This window comes from Bombyx mori, chromosome 22 (assembly GCF_030269925.1).
Source record: "Bombyx mori chromosome 22, ASM3026992v2".
Lineage (NCBI taxonomy): Eukaryota > Metazoa > Arthropoda > Insecta > Lepidoptera > Bombycidae > Bombyx > Bombyx mori.
Genome location: NC_085128.1, coordinates 3,380,923 through 3,401,761, shown reverse-complemented (window position 1 = coordinate 3,401,761; position 20,839 = coordinate 3,380,923). Strand labels below are relative to the sequence as shown.

General features: G+C 34.9%; 1 protein-coding gene across 2 annotated transcripts in view; it reads left to right on the top strand.

Annotated features, from left to right (window-relative positions):
* Positions 1–20,839, top strand: part of LOC101743821 (hybrid signal transduction histidine kinase I) — a 224,546-nt gene that overhangs the window by 57,795 nt on the left and 145,912 nt on the right. For both annotated transcript variants that reach the window (XM_062674870.1, XM_004924752.5), the window contains exon 2: positions 13,767–13,922. In XM_062674870.1, coding sequence (XP_062530854.1) covers positions 13,791–13,922 — 132 coding nt within the window. In that variant the 5' untranslated portion in view covers positions 13,767–13,790. The remainder of the gene's footprint in view (positions 1–13,766; positions 13,923–20,839) is intronic.

Here is a 20,839-nt window from a genome sequence, read left to right as displayed (position 1 = left end):
ACGAACAGTCGTATACATGTTTCGTTTCTATTTTACAATGAGCTTTAAATTGTGCTATGTGAAAATAGCTATAAAACGTATAGTTATAAAACTAGTTGAAACTGCCAAGTCTAAGCTCTAATGTACGCAGACTTAGGTCGGTATTACATAGCTAATGTTAAAACGATGTTGCTATTTAATAGATGCTTCAATGAATAAAAAGAAGACGAAATATTCGTGGAAATAGTCGTGTTCTTTTAAGAATTTGTTTATATTAATAATAATAATAATAATAATGTTTTTATTGCAAGTAACCATGACTTATATTATAAATTGTTAATAAGACTTAGACCTATGTTAGTAGTTATATTTACATCACAATGAATTACTGTCGTAACATCCCATGGGAGATGGCACCACAGCGACCCATGTATACACAGTCCAGCCTGCTTGCGATCATGCTCAGGATACTATTGGAGCTGTCCCTCTGCTTACCAGAGATGCACACCTCTTACGCATGGTAGCGTAAAAACAATCTATGTGCGCGTCTGCAATTAATTAAATTGCTGAAAAAAATGTAGCGAATAAACTAAGTATCGTAATACTAATACTAATCGTAATATGCTACAGACACAAAATGCATGGAGCTAGCAAATTGTTCACTGCTAAACAAATTACTGTCAAATTACTTTTGAAAACAAAATATGTAGTACAGTAATGTAGATGCATCGCGGGGGAATTAATAACAGGACCTTTATAGATTCCAAATAAATATAAGTTTTTTTAGTTCCTCGTTTATTAGTAATTTGAATCTTCAGTGAAACAGTGAACTTCAGTAGTGTATTTGATATATTTTAAGTAGATTTGCTATGATTATGACTTACATTGTAACAAACGAATCTCGACCACTTTTCTTTGTGATTGGCGCTAAGGTTTAAATACACTCTTTTATTGAAACTACTAGTACATTAAGAGTCGTATATTGGTGATATTACATCAGTAATTATCATTCTCCTGCCCTTCTCCCAGTCTCCCAGTCACCTGGGGTCGGCGCAACATGTTTTCTCCTTACATACATACTCCTTTACCATATACCATTTCTTCACTCACTCCCCTCTTACACATGTCGTCTTTCACGCAATCTATCCAATTTTTCTTAGGTCTACCTCTTCCTCTAAACAGAACAGAATTATTACAACAGAAATATCTGTTACATTACCAGTTACAGCGGCATTAAGATCCAGCTCTGAAAATCGACGTAAGAACGTATAGAACATGAACGATTAAGTCAAAGTCACTAACTACAATACAAATACACACTACAAATATTTATACAATAAGAATTTTTATTTTTGGGTATTTCATAATAATGATGTTAGAACATTATGAACACACCTTAAAGTTTATGACTAGGCTAACTTTTTGTTAAAAGTAGCGAATGACGTAACTAATTCCTTAGAAAATGTTGTCAGCCGATGTAAATGTTAAATTTTGAACGTAATTTATTCGAAATGTGGGTTTTACTGCTAATTGGGTTCACAGCAGCTTTTTTTCTTGTTTATTTACCAATTCAAGCTAGTTATAGTTTATGCTAAATGGATTTTCATAATGTTTTTTTTGTTTTGTTAGATCTAAAGAAACCAATTATGTGATAAAATGGCTCTAATTGTCTTTATTTTGTTAAATCATTAATTCGTGATTCACTGATTTTTTAATTGACATATGTGAGCAATCGGATTCAGAATTAGCGTGATTTTAAACAGATACTGAATATACGAGGGTAAGTTGAGGAAAGTGTTCGGATTCCAAACTAAACTGGAATGATGAGTATTCTACCCTCAAAGCAGGCGCGTGCGTGTCTCGCGGAAATAGGAGGATTAGTACATGGAAATACATATACTCTAAGCATTTGGGGTCCACGCACCTAGCCAAGTGGACTCGACCCATCACCTCCAATTATTAACCCTTTGTTTTATTTTCTTACTTAATAAGTCATTGGGATAGCTGGGAATAAATTACGCACGGTCAGCGGGCCCCAAATTAGGATCCCCTGTGTTATGGGCACCAGAGACTTACATACATAATTATATACGTTTTAACTATTAACATATATAGATAATAAACAATCAGACAAAGGGCAAACAAACCTGTTCATCACACGAATGTTTGTCCCAATTTTTCCCTCAGTTTACCTAAGTAATTAGATGATACTTTTCATATTTAATTCAAGTTGTAAAATAGAGGACCTTCTCATAAATATGCTAATAAGTGTCTAGTCAATCTAAATTCAGTCAACAAAAAGGGCAGAGCTTAGACTGCGAAAAGAATTCAAATGTGAGGGATAAAAGCTCTATAAAGTTCCACGGAACGCGTCACTCCCACTAAAAGTTTTATTAAATTCCTACCATAATAAAAATATTGTGGCGCTAGTGTGTTTTGGAGGACAGAATTCAGAATTTGAAATTCAAATGTAATCGAAAAGTTTCTATGTCCTTACTACTATATATATATATATATTTTTAACTGTTATATTATTGTAACTGTTGTAGTATTTAGAACAGAGTTGAGTATCTCTATGAGTTTGATGTGAAAATTAGTATAATCTTTTTAACTTAACTAGTAGTCCCCAGTAGTCGAAATTCGACTATAAATAATTGAAATTATAAGTTTGAACATTATTATGGTTCTATTGTCAAAGATTACTTAGTAATGACAGATTTCACCAAGACGACACTATAGACAAATTATACTAAAGAGAAACAATATTAATCTATTTTCAAATAGACTACAGACTTTAAACAATGACAGAAGTTTGACAATAAACAAAAAAGTATATATGCGTGTGTTTGTCAAATACATGGTAGTGTGTGTAATGTTTTATTTATTGGTTTAATGTATAATTTAAAAAATTAATTAACCTCCTGCAATCCTTCTCTATATTTTCTCTATACGTGTGGGAAATTTTACACTGCTCCGTCCGCACAAGTTCCGTAAAAAGGCGTACAAAGTTTTTGCTTCACGTATTAATATACTTAGAATAGATGTGGGATTTTAGTCAATAAAAATGCGTCAGTGCAAACTAAACGAACTTCTTTTAATAACAATAACTGTTACAAATACCGTTAGATAATTAACGTAATGTCCATACAAAGTGTCAAGCAATCCGTTTATATTCCAAGTTGCTAATCCCTTTGGGTGACCGGACGCAAGCCGCTACTTAAACCGTGCGCTGAATTAAAACAAAGGTTTTGTTATTAACCAGCGACCCGTTCTCGCTTCGCTTCGGAAACTGTAATTTATTATTGATTTCTCCACTATTTAATGGATTTTATTATACATATAAACCTTCCTCTTCAATCACTCTATCTATTAAAAAAAACCGCATCAAAATCCGTTGCGTAGTTTTAAAGATTTAAGCATACATAGGGACAGAGAAAGCGACTTTGTTTTATACTATGTAGTGATATTACAATTCAGCCGGGGTTATCTTCACATTGCATTATCGAAACATATTTGGCAGCGGAACATAATGTTGAATGTAATATTTAAATGATACGACAATATTGTTAATCTAAACATATAGATTGAGATATCAAAGATAAATTATATCTAAGTGACCTCATTCGTCATGGACATATTTTTAGTACGTTTTTACTTAAAACAAATATCTTATCGTCTAAGGCGTATAATCTCTGGCAGAGTCTCATCTGGTGAACAAAAAATTTTAAGCAATTTTTGTAAATGTCACAGAACGCACTAAATGTGATATGAGTAGTATTTCTAGTACTCGATACACTAAGTTTGAACACAATCATTTCTGCCTATACGTATATCGACCCTCAAACGTAAAATTTCTTTTTGGAATTATAAATTCGCACTGCCATATCGTACAAGAATACAAAACTTTTTTCTAAGTAACAAACAACTTGACGCACAATGGAAAGGAAAAGCGTAACAAATATCAAGACAGATAGCGTCTGTGATTGCTGGTACGGTAAATCGGCACAATTATGTGCTTTTTATTTATGAATGGCAACACCCACGTCATTCATTCACACCGTGATGGTCCGGTGTGCCCAGCGCCTAAAAGCTACAGATTTCCATTAGAACGAACGACATTTTAAATTTGGAACGTGAATTGTTTCCTTTGCGCTCACCAACGATTTGTTGAGGAGAAAAACTTCAATAGATATTATATTCATACTGATACAGCTGATGTTTAAGTTACAGAAGAATAATAATTGTAACTCTTTTTTAACACGCTTTTATTAGCTTCAGACGTATGTATGTTAGTATGTAACGGAAACACGATTTTGACCCCCTTCAAAACGTCGAATTCGATTAACTCGAAATTTTGCATGCTGATTAAGGACAGATGACAATACAATATTAAAAAAAAAATATAGAAAAAATTAAATTCAACTAAAAAATAAAAAATCGTTTAAAAAAAAACGCTTTTATAGAAAATCCAATTAAAATAAATTTGAATAAATTTGAATTAAAAATAGTGTAAGAAAAAATTATTTTATTGTAAAAAAGCGTGGGGCGCTTTCAGGATATTATTAAAATAACCCTTCTACTTATATCTGTTCATAAAACATTTATAACTACTGATACCATGCATCCCACGCTTTTTTTACACTAAATAATTTTTTCACTATTTTTAATTCGAATTTATTAAATTTTTGTTTCTATTTTGGAGTTTACTCCTTTAGAATCGATTTACATATATAGGCCCGGGGTATGAAAATTATGGGGACCAAAATCGTACTAGCATGTCACACGAAATGCGTTATGCGCCTGATTGCGCATGTCACACGAAATGCGTTATCGCAGGTGACGCCGGGCTGCTGCGCCGGCAGTCCGCCACAAAGCCTCGTACTGATCGCGCGTTTCTCTCATTATTGTATTTTCATATATTTGTTAGTCGTTTGTTTTGTGTCTCGTTAATTTGTTAATAATCTGTAGTGTATCGTGTTGTCGTAATATAGAACTATTTCTCGTATTGTTTCGTTTAATTTTTTATATCCAGTAAACTCCAGTCGTGCGTCGGAGCGGACACACACACTTTTTTTAGTCGGATTTTCTATCAAAGCGCGTTTTTTTAAACTATTATTTATTTACAATGTAATTCCATAATTTTGTGTATCGAAGCTAATATTGTTTAATTTAAAGATGATTTTAAAATTAAAATTGACTGTTGTTCGTTTGTTACATAATATTTAAAACCAAAATCGTGATCGGTATGAAATGGAAACGTATTTCGTGCGAAATGTAGGTACAGCTATCGTGTCAGAGATATTTGTCGCCCACAAGACTGATTTACTACATCGAATAACTCGATCTAAGTAGTTCTTTGATAAAACCGGTTTTCTCAGCACAGTGTGAATGGGATAGTAGTGCAAAAGAGGGATTACGAAGTAGGTATTTATTTTCATTTTTCGTTGACCTCGATTGTTAATATTCAATATTCACGGTAAAGGAATAAATAGCATCGTGTAATAAAAATCAAACCGGCAAAATTATAATTAGCGTAATTACTGGTGGTAGGACCGCTTGTGAGTCCGCACGGGTAGGTACCACCATCTTGCCTATTTCTGCCGTAAAGCAGTAAAGCGTTTCGGTTTGAAGGGTAGGGCAGCCGTTGTAACTATACTGAGACCTTAGAACACATATTTTAAGATGGGTGGCATTTACGTTGTAGATGTCTATGGGCTCCAGTAACCACTTAACACCAGGTGGGCTGTGAGCTCGTCCATCCCTCTAAGCAATAAAAAAAACTAAATTCATTATAAGTTAATTCGATTCAAGTGGCAATCTATTTTAAATTACAACCTTGTAATTTAAAAAAATAAAATATTTATGCAAAATAAATGAAAATCATCGAAGTTGATGTAAAAGCGCTGAACATCTCATAAATGGTTCACTCTTGTTTGTGTGGTCGTAATTGCGAAAATTATGCACATACTCAATTCTACTTTTTAACATTTCAAAAGTATAGGTACAATGCGGATTGAGTAGGCCCCAATGACGTTGGTACACGGGAGTCGTAGACCAACGACTTTTAACCCGGTGTTTCCCAACGTGGGGCCCACGCCCCACAAGTTGGCAATTTGATAATGAAGCGGAGCAATCGCGCTAAATATAGAAAATCTGTATTAAAATTATTTTGAATTTGAATTTCAATTTTTTATTATATATTTTCAAATAATACTTACTGTGTTTTTGACAATTTCATAGTGATTTCTTCCTAAAACCTGTCGTTTATGTTTCTTAACTGAACAAATAAATTTTTTAATACAAAAGGGCACAAAAAGGCTGGGAAACACTGTTCTAACCAGTCCATAATTTCCTTAAAATTCTTATTTGAAAATACCCCGCACTGTTTTCGTAGAAGCTTCGCCGAATAAGATTTCCAACCACTGATTACAAAGCAGGTACCATGATTCATTTTATTAGATTGTATGATACAGTAGAGGTTTTATGTTGGAATCATAATAATCCATTTGATACTCCTGCAAACGATCTACAATAGAAGCGATATACGCTAAAAGCGATCGTGCGCTATGACCCAATCTTTTGAATTTTAGATTTCGAACCATAAATTTTTAATACGTTATTAATATTCGAAGAGAAAGCTATCGTCTAACGATGAAAGCTCAACAAACTTTTACGATAAGCTTTTCGTCAATGAATCACAGAGTAAGCCTATAAACAGGATGCTATTTTCAGATTGAATTGATCTTTTACAATGTGTGAGATTGCCCATAGAAAAGAACCGTGGTAGTTTTTATTTTTATTTATTAAAAGTTTGATCGATTATGATCTACGACCGCTTACGATGAGGTAGCCTTAAAGCAGCTCGTTTAATTATTTATTTTTTGCTTAGATGTGTCGACGAGCTCACAGCCCACCTGGTGTTAAGTGGTAACTGGAGCCCATATACATTTACAACGTAAATGCGCCACCCGCCTTGAGATATAAGTTCTAAGGTCTCAAGTATAGTTACAAGCTTGAGGAAGATTCTTTCAGTAAGTAATTCGATTGTGGAACTTGAGGAAAAAGTCAGACGGATATATTGTTGAGTCTTGAAAACACTGAATATAGAACAGTAATTGATTATTACAGTGAATACCTTTCCTATTCAACTATTACAACAATTAGATACAACTATTTATTTTGTTTTAAACACTCGCAGCTTTTATGAATTGACGTACTTACTTACTCGGGCTTATTATTCTCACTTCCTGTATTTTTTCCATGGTGAGAATATTATTTGTATCTATAATAATATATATCTATAATATACAAATATCTATATTAGTAGTTATTAGTTGATTCGATTCCGGTGGCTTAAATTGCTTGACCGCTACATATTTAAGTAGATTGAATTCTTGTGAAACTCATATGTAGGTATTTATATTTGTGTGATGAATCTCGATCACGTAAACCCTTTTATAGCCGTAAGATAGTAGCGTGTGTCGATGGAGACAAGGGAATACACACTGTGTGGTACGCTTGCATTCAGGTGTCCTATTCGTTACAGGACTATGTTATTCTGAATATCTGTGTACTCGTAAAAATATAGCATGATTACCTTATCTTTTCTATTTTAAAAATTATCAATGTAGTTATAGATGAAACGCACATGTTCTCATAAGTACTTGCGGCCGTTATGATTGGGATTGTTGATTCGTACGTATTCTTTATACACTGCCGCGTATGCCGGCCCGTAAATGTGATTAGATAAAAAAAAAATGTCTGGTGTCGTGGGACACCGGATAGGAACGAAGTTCCTTATTATAAAAATATTAATTTTAAGTTGTATTCGATGTACAAAGAAATTAAAACTGGCGGTTTCGCAACAACCCACGGTCATTCGGTAGCGTGCGAACTTATTGTGGTACACTTCATTCACGGTTGTTTGCATAAGAATTAGTGTATTGTGCAAACGAACGCTCTGAGATCGTGGTCAATGAATGATAAAAAATATGTTATTTTTTGTACGTTATTACAAAGTTAAGTCGTACACTGTGTGCATTACTAATAAAAATCTTACGTTACGGACGTTTTTTCCCGGTTAGGGTACCCCTCCACATCGTACCATAAGGAGCTTCGTTCCAAAACAAAAAATACATCCTGTATATTTTATCATGTGGGTTGTTAGCAAATTTAATTTTGTGTCCGAAAGTCACAAATTCGTATTAACCTACACATGTAAGTTCACTTGTAAGAAACAGTTTCGTTCAACTAAATGGAACTGGTTTTTTTTTTCGTAACATTTCAATGGAAAATCTTAAAAATAACATTAATGATTTTCTGCAATTCGAATATGGTTTGAGTTGATTTATTTAGGTGAGCCAGTCACATAAACGTGTTTGTTTTAGGAATGAACTTTTGCTAATACAGGATTTTTGTATTATAATTAATTGGTTGTAAATATATTTTTTATTGCACATTCTTTTTCTTTCTTTTTTATTGCATCTTACATTATTTAAATTGCTACCTATCAGACTGGAAGTTTATCAAAGAAAATTATAGACTGTTGATAGAAAAACGAGTCTTTTCTTAGATTTTCGAGTATTCTAATTATGAGCATGTATCATACCACAGGATTATTGAGAAAAATTCATCGAAAAATGCAATTTTATATCAAATATTTTTTAAAGTTAAGTATTAAACTTAAAATTTTGAATGCGAATATTGCGAATATGTAAAAAAAAACTCCCGTAATTAAAGTAAAAAACTGGTATTATTTCCACTTAAATATATCCGCAAACATTTATTTATTTCGTTGTAAAAACTGAAAAATTATATATTTCTAAAGATAGTTCTACTGGACTTGTGATTTGATACTGAATTTTTTGATTAAAATGTATTAACAGACGAGGAACATCAGAATGACGTAAATTACGCTGGTAATACAAGGCGTGTTACACAACACTAGAATTGACGCTGATGCCGTTATAATAGGCGACTGTGCGGCCAATGTAGCACGACCTTAATACTAAATCTAAATGGAATACCGAGTTGTTTTTTGTTAAGACGAAATTGCTCACGCGATGCCTTATTCGTATAACGCGTTTGTGTTTGTGCAAATTTCCTGTTAAAATTTGTAGACAAACAAGACAAATTTGTGGTCCCAGTTTTTAAGTCGTATTCTTGGAAGTTCCTTATGGAACGATGCGGAGGGGTACCCTAACCGGGAAAAAACGTCCGTAACGTAAGATTTTTATTAGTAATGCACACAGTGTACGACTTATCTTTGTAATAACGTACAAAGTAGTAATGCACACAGTGTACGACTTAATTTTGTAATAACGTACAAAAAATAACATATTTTTTTATCATTCATTGACCACGATCTCAGAGCGTTCGTTTGCGCAATACACTAACTCTTATGCAAACAACCGTGAATGAAGTGTACCACAATAAGTTCGCACGTTACCGAATGACCGTGGGTTGTTGCGAACCTCCAGTTTTATTTTCTTTATACCTCGAATAGAACTTAATATTAATATTTTTATAATAAGGAACTTCGTTCCTATCCGGTGTCCCACGACACCACACATCTTTTTTTTGGAGTTAAAGTAATCAGCAACGATAAGTGAATAATATATGTAGAAATAAGTGTAAAAAACGGTACTCAATGGTGTTTACAAGTGAGATAGTTGCCGCTCCTTCTACGTCGGCGGGCAATTAAAAGAAACAGTGGTTGGGGACAAACGCGCGTTTGTCAGGGTCCAACCCTAGGTAGGCAATCGTTTCCGTGCGACGCATTGATTTGCTCACATGCACTTCTCTCATCTTCTTCAAATACCTATAAGAAGCAGTCCCGAATATTCTCTTACTTGGATTAATGAAAAATCTCAAACCATCAGCGCTTTTTTACATTCCAATTCCTATGTATTGTTTGAGGTAGGTATAAAAATGTCGGTTCCGTACTTAACTAAGAGTTTGAACAAAAACGACATTTATGTAATCGCACGAGAAGCAAGTGAGTTTTTGAAGAAAACAGAAACAGCTGATCTCTTTGTAAAATATCGAAGTCTTAAAATAAATATGCATACTTCATAAAAAAAAAAACACTAAGCCCCTAGTCACATCACAAATAGTTGCTAGATCCAAAACATTACGGACATTTATAATTCAAACATTAAAATAACCCACTTCTGTCTGTTACATAAAATTTTAATCACAATTCGAAATAGTATGTTTGGCTTGGAACATTATTATTTCACTTTATGTGTATTGTTAATCAAAATCCATTAGAATGTGTAACGGATTAACTTACAATATTAGTGCAAGAATGAGTATCTCTTCCCGTCCAACTAAATCAAATGAAATTATGTAAACACTGAACTAACTTTAAGTTATCTTGTCTGTGATTTTAGATACCAGAAAAGCCTTATGCTGTAGCAGTAAGGATCGTTTTCGAGTGAGCATCATTGAGAATAATGGTCGTATTAAATTTGTGGTTATGGAAATTCTCCAACTAAAAGCCCTAGTTGTTGAAGCTCTGTAAAATTATGCAGCTCTTACGTAATTACTTTGCCCAACGTTTTAGTACTCTTATAATGGTTATTTAACACTACATTTATATGTTGCTTCAATGATTCTGTTTAAATCATATTTTGGACTACACAATCTCAGACAATTCGAAAATTTTTGGTGTCTATTATACATGGAACCGAAGTATGCATGTAAATGGGTGGTTCTTATCCTCTGAAATAAGATTCCTAAATTTGTGCGATCGTGCTAGTTGTTAAATTGGACTCCAAACTCCTGCGTAAGCTCCTCCAAACTTTGGAGCTTATGCAGATCAGCATGCATAGAATTATCAACCATATAGATCGACTCACCGGGTGGTGTTCAGTTGGTCGGGCTGAATCAAATACATATATGAACTTCTCGATTCACCCACTTCGAAGACATCTTCAGTCGGACAAAGTGCAGACTTCTCAACTTGACTTTTATCGGGATTAGCCACGAGCACCCATATTTTAAGAATCTGCCCATCTTCTCATATTAAAATTTTGTAGAGAAGGGATTAGGAATCTTTTGTTTTCCAACACGATATTAAATATAATACTGATGAGTATACTGATTCTCCTTCGCTTGTGGTAGCTAAATTCATGATTAGGTTCGATTAGTTGCTCACCAATTAGCAAACTTAAATCATATATTTCAAATAAAATTTCATGAAAACATACTTATTGGATGTCGAAATATTTTATCGCTATCAGCACTATTATTAACGGCTGCTTTTAAGGCTTATTTAGGGGCCACTTAATTTTAATGAGATTCCTTATAAATACTAAGATAACAATTTAAGCTAGAACCTTATTCTAGGATTTTGTTTATTTAAAACCGATAAAGCGCAAGTTAACTTAGTTATATCGATTGAGTTACGAAAGCATATCAGGATTTTTGTGACTTTAAAAGCTGCTCTATCGATTTATTCGTTCATCCTTCAGTGTACTTAGTACGAGTTTTTTAACGTTCTCGATAGCGTGAAAGTTAACTCAGTTTTGTATGCATTTGGAACAGCGCCCCTAGCGGCAAACGTAGGCAAACGATCCCATTCCATACAAATATGAGCTAACTTTAACGCTATCGAGAACGTTAAAAAACTCACACTAAGCACACTGTAAGCTGATTGGTTAAACGCATCGTTGATTCTGATATCAACCAGTGTAACCGCAAACTTAAAGGACGCTGTAAACAATACCGGTCACCTTGCCCTCAAACTCATGTGTCAAGGGTCCTTACAAGCCATTTCGAGCATTATCCGTTCCATTGTTCTGGCGCGTATCCTCCGATTTCCGTCAGAATCGGCAAATTATTAGACATGGTCACTGAAGATAGGAAGCGGCTTATGAATTTTTGTTACTATTAGGTATATTTTTATTGTAAAGACTAGCTGACCCGGCAGACTTCGTAGTGCCTCACAGACTTCGTAGTGCCTCAATCGATAAATAAAAGACCTAAACTTTTGTATAAAATAAACTTTAAACAAACAAAAGGAATCCGTCCGACGGGGGACACATCAAAGAAAAAACAAAATTGTTATTTTTATTTAATTCCGAGCATTTTCATATTTATCTACCTTTTAAACCTTCTCTGGACTTCCACAAATAATTCAAGGCCAAAATTAGCCAAATCGGTCCAGCCGTTCTCGAGTTTTAGCGAGACTAACGAACAGCAATTCATTTTTATATATAGGGATTGAAAGAATTTTGACCAGTGTGTGTTGACAGTGATGACAAATGGCACTGAGACATGTTCGCTCACAATGGCCATTACCAGATGGCTTAAGGTCACCTAAAAAGCAATGGATAGGGCTTTGTTTGGAGTTTCTCTGCGAGATCGAATCACGAATGAGGAGATTCGCAGGAAAACTATAGTAACCGACATACCCCAAAGGATTGCCAGGTTGAAGTGGCAACGGACAAGGCGCATTGCTCGTAGAAGAGATGGTCGCTGGGGCCGCAAAGTTCTCAAGTGGCGTCCGCGTACCTAATGACGTAGCGTGGGTAGGTCAGTCTGGACCTGTTGAAGGTCACGGGAATCCGTTTTATGCAGACAACGCACCAGACCGGTCGTTGTGGAGAGGCTTGGGTTGCCCATGTCCAGCACTGGGCGCCTGTTGACTGTAAGATAAGAAGAAGAACGGTGCATCATCAATGAATGCGTATGCCACATTTAATGTCTATGCTGGTGACCGTTGAAGAGTTACTTAGTCATAACCCAATCCTAACTACAACCATGACATGGTAAAATAGTAAAATCGATACAAGTTTTCGGTGATTTAAGCTTTTCTTTTTTGAATTTAAATCGATTCATTGATTTCGTTTATTCTGTAAAATTAATACTATATTAACATAATCTTTCGTTAAACTCCAAAATTAATACCACCTAATACACAGACCCGATCCATAATTATATGTGAGATTTTCCTATTACTACCGAAGATTACTACCGGATCGGAAACGTGACCCACTGATATGATCCGGCGAGAAACTTAGTGGGCTGTGTCTATGGGCTAATTTACTCGTCGAGCCCTTTATCGCAGGCGACGGATTCGATGAGGACGGTGACCTGTGCTTGTAGTACCTAAAAGCAACGTTAATGGATTTGGGAGGATCCGTAATGACGTGTGATTTTAAGTCGCGAGCAGACAGCGTTTTCACTTGTTTTTAAGACGCTTGTGTTAGCCCAGCATACATGTTTATTTGTATCCGACGGGATCCTTGAACGTGACTTTCGACGATATCAAGACATCCTAATTATTTAAAAAAAAAAGTGTGTGTGTCCGCTCCGACGCACGACTGGAGTTTACTGGATATAATAAAAAATTAAACGAAACAATACGAGAAATAGTTCTATATTACGACAACACGATACACTACAGATTATTAACAAATTAACGAGACACAAAACAAACGACTAACAAATATATGAAAATACAATAATGAGAGAAACGCGCGATCAGTACGAGGCTTTGTGGCGGACTGCCGGCGCAGCAGCCCGGCGTCACCTGCGATAACGCATTTCGTGTGACATGCGCAATCAGGCGCATAACGCATTTCGTGTGACATGCTAGTACGATTTTGGTCCCCATAATTTTCATACCCCGGGCCTATATATGTAAATCGATTCTAAAGGAGTAAACTCCAAAAACACGCAGGAAAATACCGACCAGTAAATTAATTCGGTTCGATATTATTTAAGTGTGTGTTTTTTTTGTTTTAAATCTACATATACAATTTATTGTATTGTTTCAGAGCATGCCGCCGCCGGCGTGAGGCATGAGCGGCCGCGGAGGTGGCGGGCAGCGCTGTCAGCTCATCCTGCAGCGTTGCCTCGCTATACAACTCACCAAGCCCGGCAACGCGCCCGACGACTTTTGGATGTACGATTCCGGTTATCTGTTATTCCAGGTGAGTCCTCTAAAGTCCTATTTACATTTGAAATCATGTAGATATTTTATGTTTACTACTTTCCAATAAGTTCCGTTCAGTGTGCTTAGTGCGAGTTTTATAATTGGAACAGCACCCCTAGCGGTAAACGTAGTGAGGTTGCTCCAACTCCATACAAATTTAAGTTAACTTTTACGTGATCGAGAAGTTAAAAAACTGGCACTAAGCACACTGTTCGATACATCGTAAATATAAAGTACTTTTACGACATATTCTCAATTTTTATTTATTGTCATTATATTATTATTTCCGACGTTTTCATCACAGGACTAATTTGAATACTGTGCTAATATGATAAATATGGCACAATCAGAATCAAAACTTTGCAATTAATAATAATATATGAACGATACAAAAACGTAAGATTAAGCCGTAAAAGCAGTTATAATATCATTCTTCGGATGTCATATTGCAAAGCGAGCATGCATCGACGCGGGCGGTCACAGACCAGCGTGTACACATGTTTAGATATGATGGGAATCATCACATATGGTGTTACATACACATCACACACGAAGCTGAATGATCAGTTTTTATGTAAATATGAAAACTGAGACGACCAGCCGGTGATACCTATTTCATTACAATTTTTAGTCTGTCTGATACACATTCTTTGAACAAACATAAACAGAACGTAATGAAAATCACAATGTAATTACGCATCTGGTTTTGTGAGTAAGCCACGAAATGTAGAAAGACTATAAATCTCTGATGCCCATAAATAACGATTAATTACTATTATATCGGTCAAAATGCTTGTAAGACGCTTCCTTATCTCGTTTAGATCAAAGGCCACCAAAATAAGTCTTCAGTTCACCGAAAATAATGCTCTAGTCCATACATGGCCTACATACATGCACTGAAGCGTCGTGCGTTATGTGAACGGCGTCCATTTAAATCAAGTGGACGGAATAAGTAATTTAAATTCTGCTGCCTTATGTTGATGTGTGTGTGGTCTAATTTACGAGCGAAATGTATGTACTCACTAGAGTTTCGAGGTGCTGTACAACCTGAATTGGTAATAGAGTTATGCCTACAAAACTGTTAGTAACACCTCCCATAGACACAGCTCACTGAGTTTCTCGCCGGATCTTCTCAGTTGGTCGCGTTTTTCGATCCGGTGGTAGATTCTGCGAAGAACTGCTCTTGATAGGGCCAGTGTTAGCAACACTACCGGTTTAAGCCCCTTAAGCTCACCTACTAGTTTGGTGAATCTAGAATAACCCCTCGAGGCTGTTAGAATAGGTAGGAAAAGTTATTAGCTTAGAACTAGTGAGTATAATGGAAATAGATTTTCGCAGTGACATATTATTACTGGTGGTAAGGCGTCTTGTGGATGGTTAGGTTCCACGGACTGATCCATTTTTGCTGCGAAGCATTAATGGGTCCCGGTTTGAGGGATGTGATATGCGCTATTTTTAATCGAGACCTGAACCTCATGTATCAAAGTATTATATGTTGCGGCATTAATGCTGTGATTGGGCCTTTGTAATCATTTAACACTAAGTGGGCTGTCAAGTCGTTTACTTATCCACTGCCCATCCAAAAATTTTATGAAGAGAATTAAGTTTAGATTTCAATGAATTTAAAATAATTACTAGCTTTCATTAATTTGGATTCGAATCTCAGTTATGATTATAAGCAACTGGAACATATCAGCTAATCAATTAATAGAATTGCTTTCAACTTCTAAGAATGAAAGAACTTCAAATCAAATCAAATCAAATCAAAAAAATTTTATTCAACATAAATGAAAGTACATACTTGTTGAACGTCAAAAGAACTACCGCCAATTCACAAAAACTAGCCTCCGTCCTGAGAAGAATTGGCAAGAAACTCAGCGGGCATGTCTTTTTTTTTTACATATAAAATTATTATTTATTTATTTATTTTTTAATATTATTATTTTTTTAAATATGAATTTTTTACACTGAGTATTATAACGTAACAATTACTACAATATTGAAATGCCTGGAGCGAGCAACTCATTCCCACTTTGTGCAATCTTCTAGAAGAATCTTCTAAGAAAAATGTACTCGAACAGAAATAGCGCAGTCACTTCCACTGCAAGATTTATTTTATGAACCATTAAATTTAACATCTCGCACGGAAACGGAACAATTCATTACAATAATTACTTATTTAGTCTGACGCTCCCGCCTACGCTTATCACTTAAACTCGTGTAATTATATCCGACGTTTGTAAAACGATACTGTTCACCTACAAAGTTCTCTTAGAAACAGTTATTTAATCTATTTGTTCTTTCTCTTCATTTATTTAAAGTTCAATTTCGTTTGCATTAACTTCGAGATAATTTTGATGTGATATAACTTAGATGGAGTGCGTGTCTCCGCTTTTTTTTCTGTGCGGTTATATTTTTATATCTCTGGCAACTTCCTTATAATGAGCGCGTTAGGATATGGAGTGCAATTTTAATTTGTTACGTAATCTTCCTGTAACGAAATTGTATTTTTTTTTAATTTACACGGACCGAATTAAATCATAAGTGGTATTTGTCTTTTGTTGACGTAATGTGATTTAATAATGTTCACTTATGCTAATGCCACTTCGATAAAGCGACATGACACGAGAATCCTCTCATCGTGGCCGCCGGAAACTAAATAGCCTTTCCTGCAGACCAAATGGTACACAGTCGACGTCGCCCAAAACACGTCATTTCGGATTCTCCCGATCCACTAACAGTGCTTTTAAGTACCCCAAGCACCGGTCGGCGAGTAAATTAACCCACAGATACAGCCTACTGAGTTTCTCGCCAGATCTTCTCATTGGGTCGCGTTTCTGATCCGGTGGTAGATTCTGCGAAGCTCATATGTAGTTGGAACAGCGTCCCTAGCGGCAAACGTAGACATACATACAAATTTGAGTTAACTTTTACGCTATCGAGAACGTTAAAAAACTCGCACTAAGCACATAGGTGTGCCGTGGGCATTCACGAGTCTATGTCAAAACAAAATTTATTTAACAAAAAAAGTATTATAGCCATTTTGACCTAAATAAAGCAAAACTAGCCTAGAGAAAATCGATCAAAAATCAATAAACAGTCTAAATGAGTAAAATAAGTAGTAGAAGATCTACAAATCAAATCAAATCAAATAACAAAAAATTCAACATAAATGAAGTACATACTTGTTGAACGTCAAAAAGAACTACCGCCAATTCACAAAAACTAGCCTCCATCCTGAGAAGAACTGGCAAGAATCTTAGCGGGCATGTCTTTTTTCTTTCTTTTTTTTAATATTAGATTTTTTTTAATATTCATGTTTACAATGATTATTATAACGTAACAATTATTGCAATATTTTAATGCCCGGAGCGAGCAACTCATTCCCACTTTGTGCAATCTTCTACCTACGGAACTCCACTCATATGACCAGCCCACTGCCATTTCAAGCTTCTAATATTGTTGTTTCTTTTTTATGTCCATTGCATCTTTAGTTTTATTGATAGAAGAAAAGCGTTCTTGTAAAGCTTGATGCCAAATGTTTACGGAAACCGTGTACCAGTATTCGTTGTTTTAACGCGCCACTGCTATCATAAGTGGCTAATGGACACGTGTCTAACTAAAACACATTTATATTTCCATTGAGATTCGGCGCGGCTGTAAAAGAAACAGCTGTTTACACAAAGAATTTGGGCCGTTAAAAATGCCCTCTACTTCTCAGAATTGGCCAGCATACTTCATCAGGAGTGATAGCTCAGTACTGTTACAATGTGCGAAATATTGATTCTAGTAGGCAGCGGCTTGGCTCTGCCCCTGGTATTGCTGAGGTCCATGGGCGACGGTAACCAATCACCATCAGATGGGCCGTATGATCGTATGCCTACAAGGGCAATAAAAAAAAAGTAACCTTTTGTAAATTGGTTAAGAATTGTAATTGTGTTAGGTAAAGCGTAAATTAGGACAATAATCAATCTCTACTTGACGTCACGTAATTTTTATTATGATCGCTCTCAAGTCTCAAGGACAAGGTGACCGGTCTGTTCTCCATTTCATTTCTTAATTGTTTTTGTATAATTATTGAATAACTTTACGTTAACGAGAACGAAACTTTTTTTTGTTTTTTATTGTGGAAATTTTTATCAAATTTCATACAAGGTCGTGTCGAAATCGAGTTTCATAAATCGAAACGTGATAATGTTCTCTTTACATTGGTCGTATTACACGTCATTTCGGATCCTCCCGATCCACTAACGGTGCTTTTAGGTACCTCAAGCACCGATCATCGTTCTCGTCGACCCCTTGCTTGCGACGAAGGGCTCGACGAGTAAATTAACCCTCAGGGACAGCCCACTGGGTTTCTCGCCGGATCTTCTCAGTGGGTCACGTTTCCGATCCGGTGGTAGATTCTACGTAGCACGGCTCTTGCTAGGGTTTGTGTTAGCAATGTCGTCAGGTTTGAGCCCCGTGAGCTCACCTACTAGTTAAGGTTGCGCTGATATAACCTCTCAAGGCTATCAGCTTAGGTAGGGAAAAAAAAGGTCGTGTTAAATCGATTGTTATGATTATGTTATTGAAGTAATTACCCAAATTTTCTGAACACACAATTTTAGCTTTAACGCGAGACAACACGAAATTTCTATGTTTTCTATCGTTCGGTACTTCATTCACACTTATGATCATACTTGTTGGAGAGTTTACAGAATTAACACTAAAAAGTCATTTATAATTTTCTGAGGTATTCCAAATACTGATTTATTTCTAATGATTCCTTTTTAAATCCATCCTTTTTGAATCAGTGGCCAAAAATTATGAGTTTTAAAAATTATTTAATTTCAAGCAGCCCTATTATTCATGGTTGTGAGATAAAATAAAATTTTAAATAATTATAATAACATAATATTTTATACTACTAAATTCTGAAGCTGAAAAATTATACTGAAATAGTTCCTTTAGCTTTGGCGCCATAATTTATTTCGTTAGCCTTAAATGACATTGAATAAGTAAGTGTATTAGTAATAAATAAGTCGTCGTGGCTTAAAAAATAAGACACACTGTATATTCCGCGACCAAATCCCACAGTCGTGTACATTTTCTAAGAGTGTGTCCTCAAATTTATTCACGAACAATTTCTTTATTATCTTCTACAACGTTACAACTTTTACAATGTTAAATTTGTAACGTTTCAAACATATATGTACATGTGGATGACAGACTTCACTTTGTTAATGGGCTGTGATAGCTACTTAATATCCGGTGGGACGTGAAATTGTTCTCCAATCTAAACCAATTAAAAAAAAAACGCATATTCGTTAAATTATTTCACACACAATAGAAATAATAACGGTTTTTTATAGTGTAGTTAAAATAGTTATACCTACTAGGCAAAATAACAACGTAAGTCAACTTGAACGAATAAAAAAATCGACTAAACAATCGAAATTATCATTCGAGTACAGACTCGATTTTATCAAAATTAAAGGTCAAATCGAGTTATAACTTGAACGAATAAAAAACCGACTAGACAATCGAAGTTATCATTCGAATACAGACTCGATTTTATCAAAATTAAAGGTCAAATCGAGTTATTGTTGCGGTGTTAGGTTTAATTTGTCATAGTTTCCGTTAAATCAAGCGTGTTTAATGTCGTATTGTGAACATAATTTTTATCGAGATAAAACGTATAGAGTTGTACGGTTACACGTTCCTTAGAATAATATTAGTGTGGGAATCGAAGGTTTCGTAATGAAGAATGAATTTGTAATCTAATCGATAAATATCCCTTTGTCTTTTTCCCTTTCACCTTTAAATTTTATTTTTCGCAAATCGAATTACTAATTTATTTTGTTGCTGGAAAAAGTTTTTACGCGTCGGATTATTATATTGCGGGTTAAGTAGGTCACAGATGTTTATGAGACAAACAATTCCAACACTTGTTTAAATACAAAACGCGGCTTATGAAATGAATGCTAATAATAATATCTTAATATATATTTTTTTACGAAACATTTTTAAATGAAATTTCGAAATAAAAATTTAATTTAAAGAAAAAAAAGAGATTATCGTTGGTTAATTTATGGAAGACTAATATACTGTGTAACTTTAATAAGTTCTCTATTTTTTGTTGTTGTTGTCACGTATAGAAATGGTGCGAGTCATTAGACAAGTTAAGTTAATGTGAACGCTAGTCGAGAATATTCATACAATGGAAATAAACCATGATGAAGAGGTAGATCTAAGAAGAAATGTGTGGATTGCGTGAAACATATGTGTATGAAGGGAGTGAGCGAAGAAATGGTTTATGATAGAAGAGTATGGAAGGGAAAACATGTTGCGCCGACCCCAGGTGACTGGGAGAAGGGCAGGAGAATGATGATGATGATGATGGAAATAAACCTTGATCAAATATAATCGTACACATAAAAGTCTCAAAACCGAACTTGTGTAATTTTCGTAACTCTCCATAATACTCTATAAATGCATAAATTACGTACGTGTGAATACATAAATATTTATGCCTTATAAAATCGAACATAAAATTTAATACAACAGAGCTTATTCTTGGACATATTCATTATAATGTTACGTTAATTATTAATAAACCAGATCATGAACTCTAAGATTTTATCGATTGTAAGAAAACCTATACCGTGAACTGGTTAACGCAAATTTTAAATACCTTCTTACGAAAATAGCTAAGCCAGCCCTTTCTAATATTAATTAATTAACTTTTTCGTATTAATTAATCATCGGTAAAACTTTCAATTAACTATCCAGTTTTGACGATATCACGCGGGAAGGCTTATTTTCACGAAATGTCAAATCGTATCGATGAACGATTTCCCACGATATTTTCATTTCCAGTTGATAAAATTAAATGTTCTTGTTAATAATGTTGATTTTAGCGTTTCCTAGAAA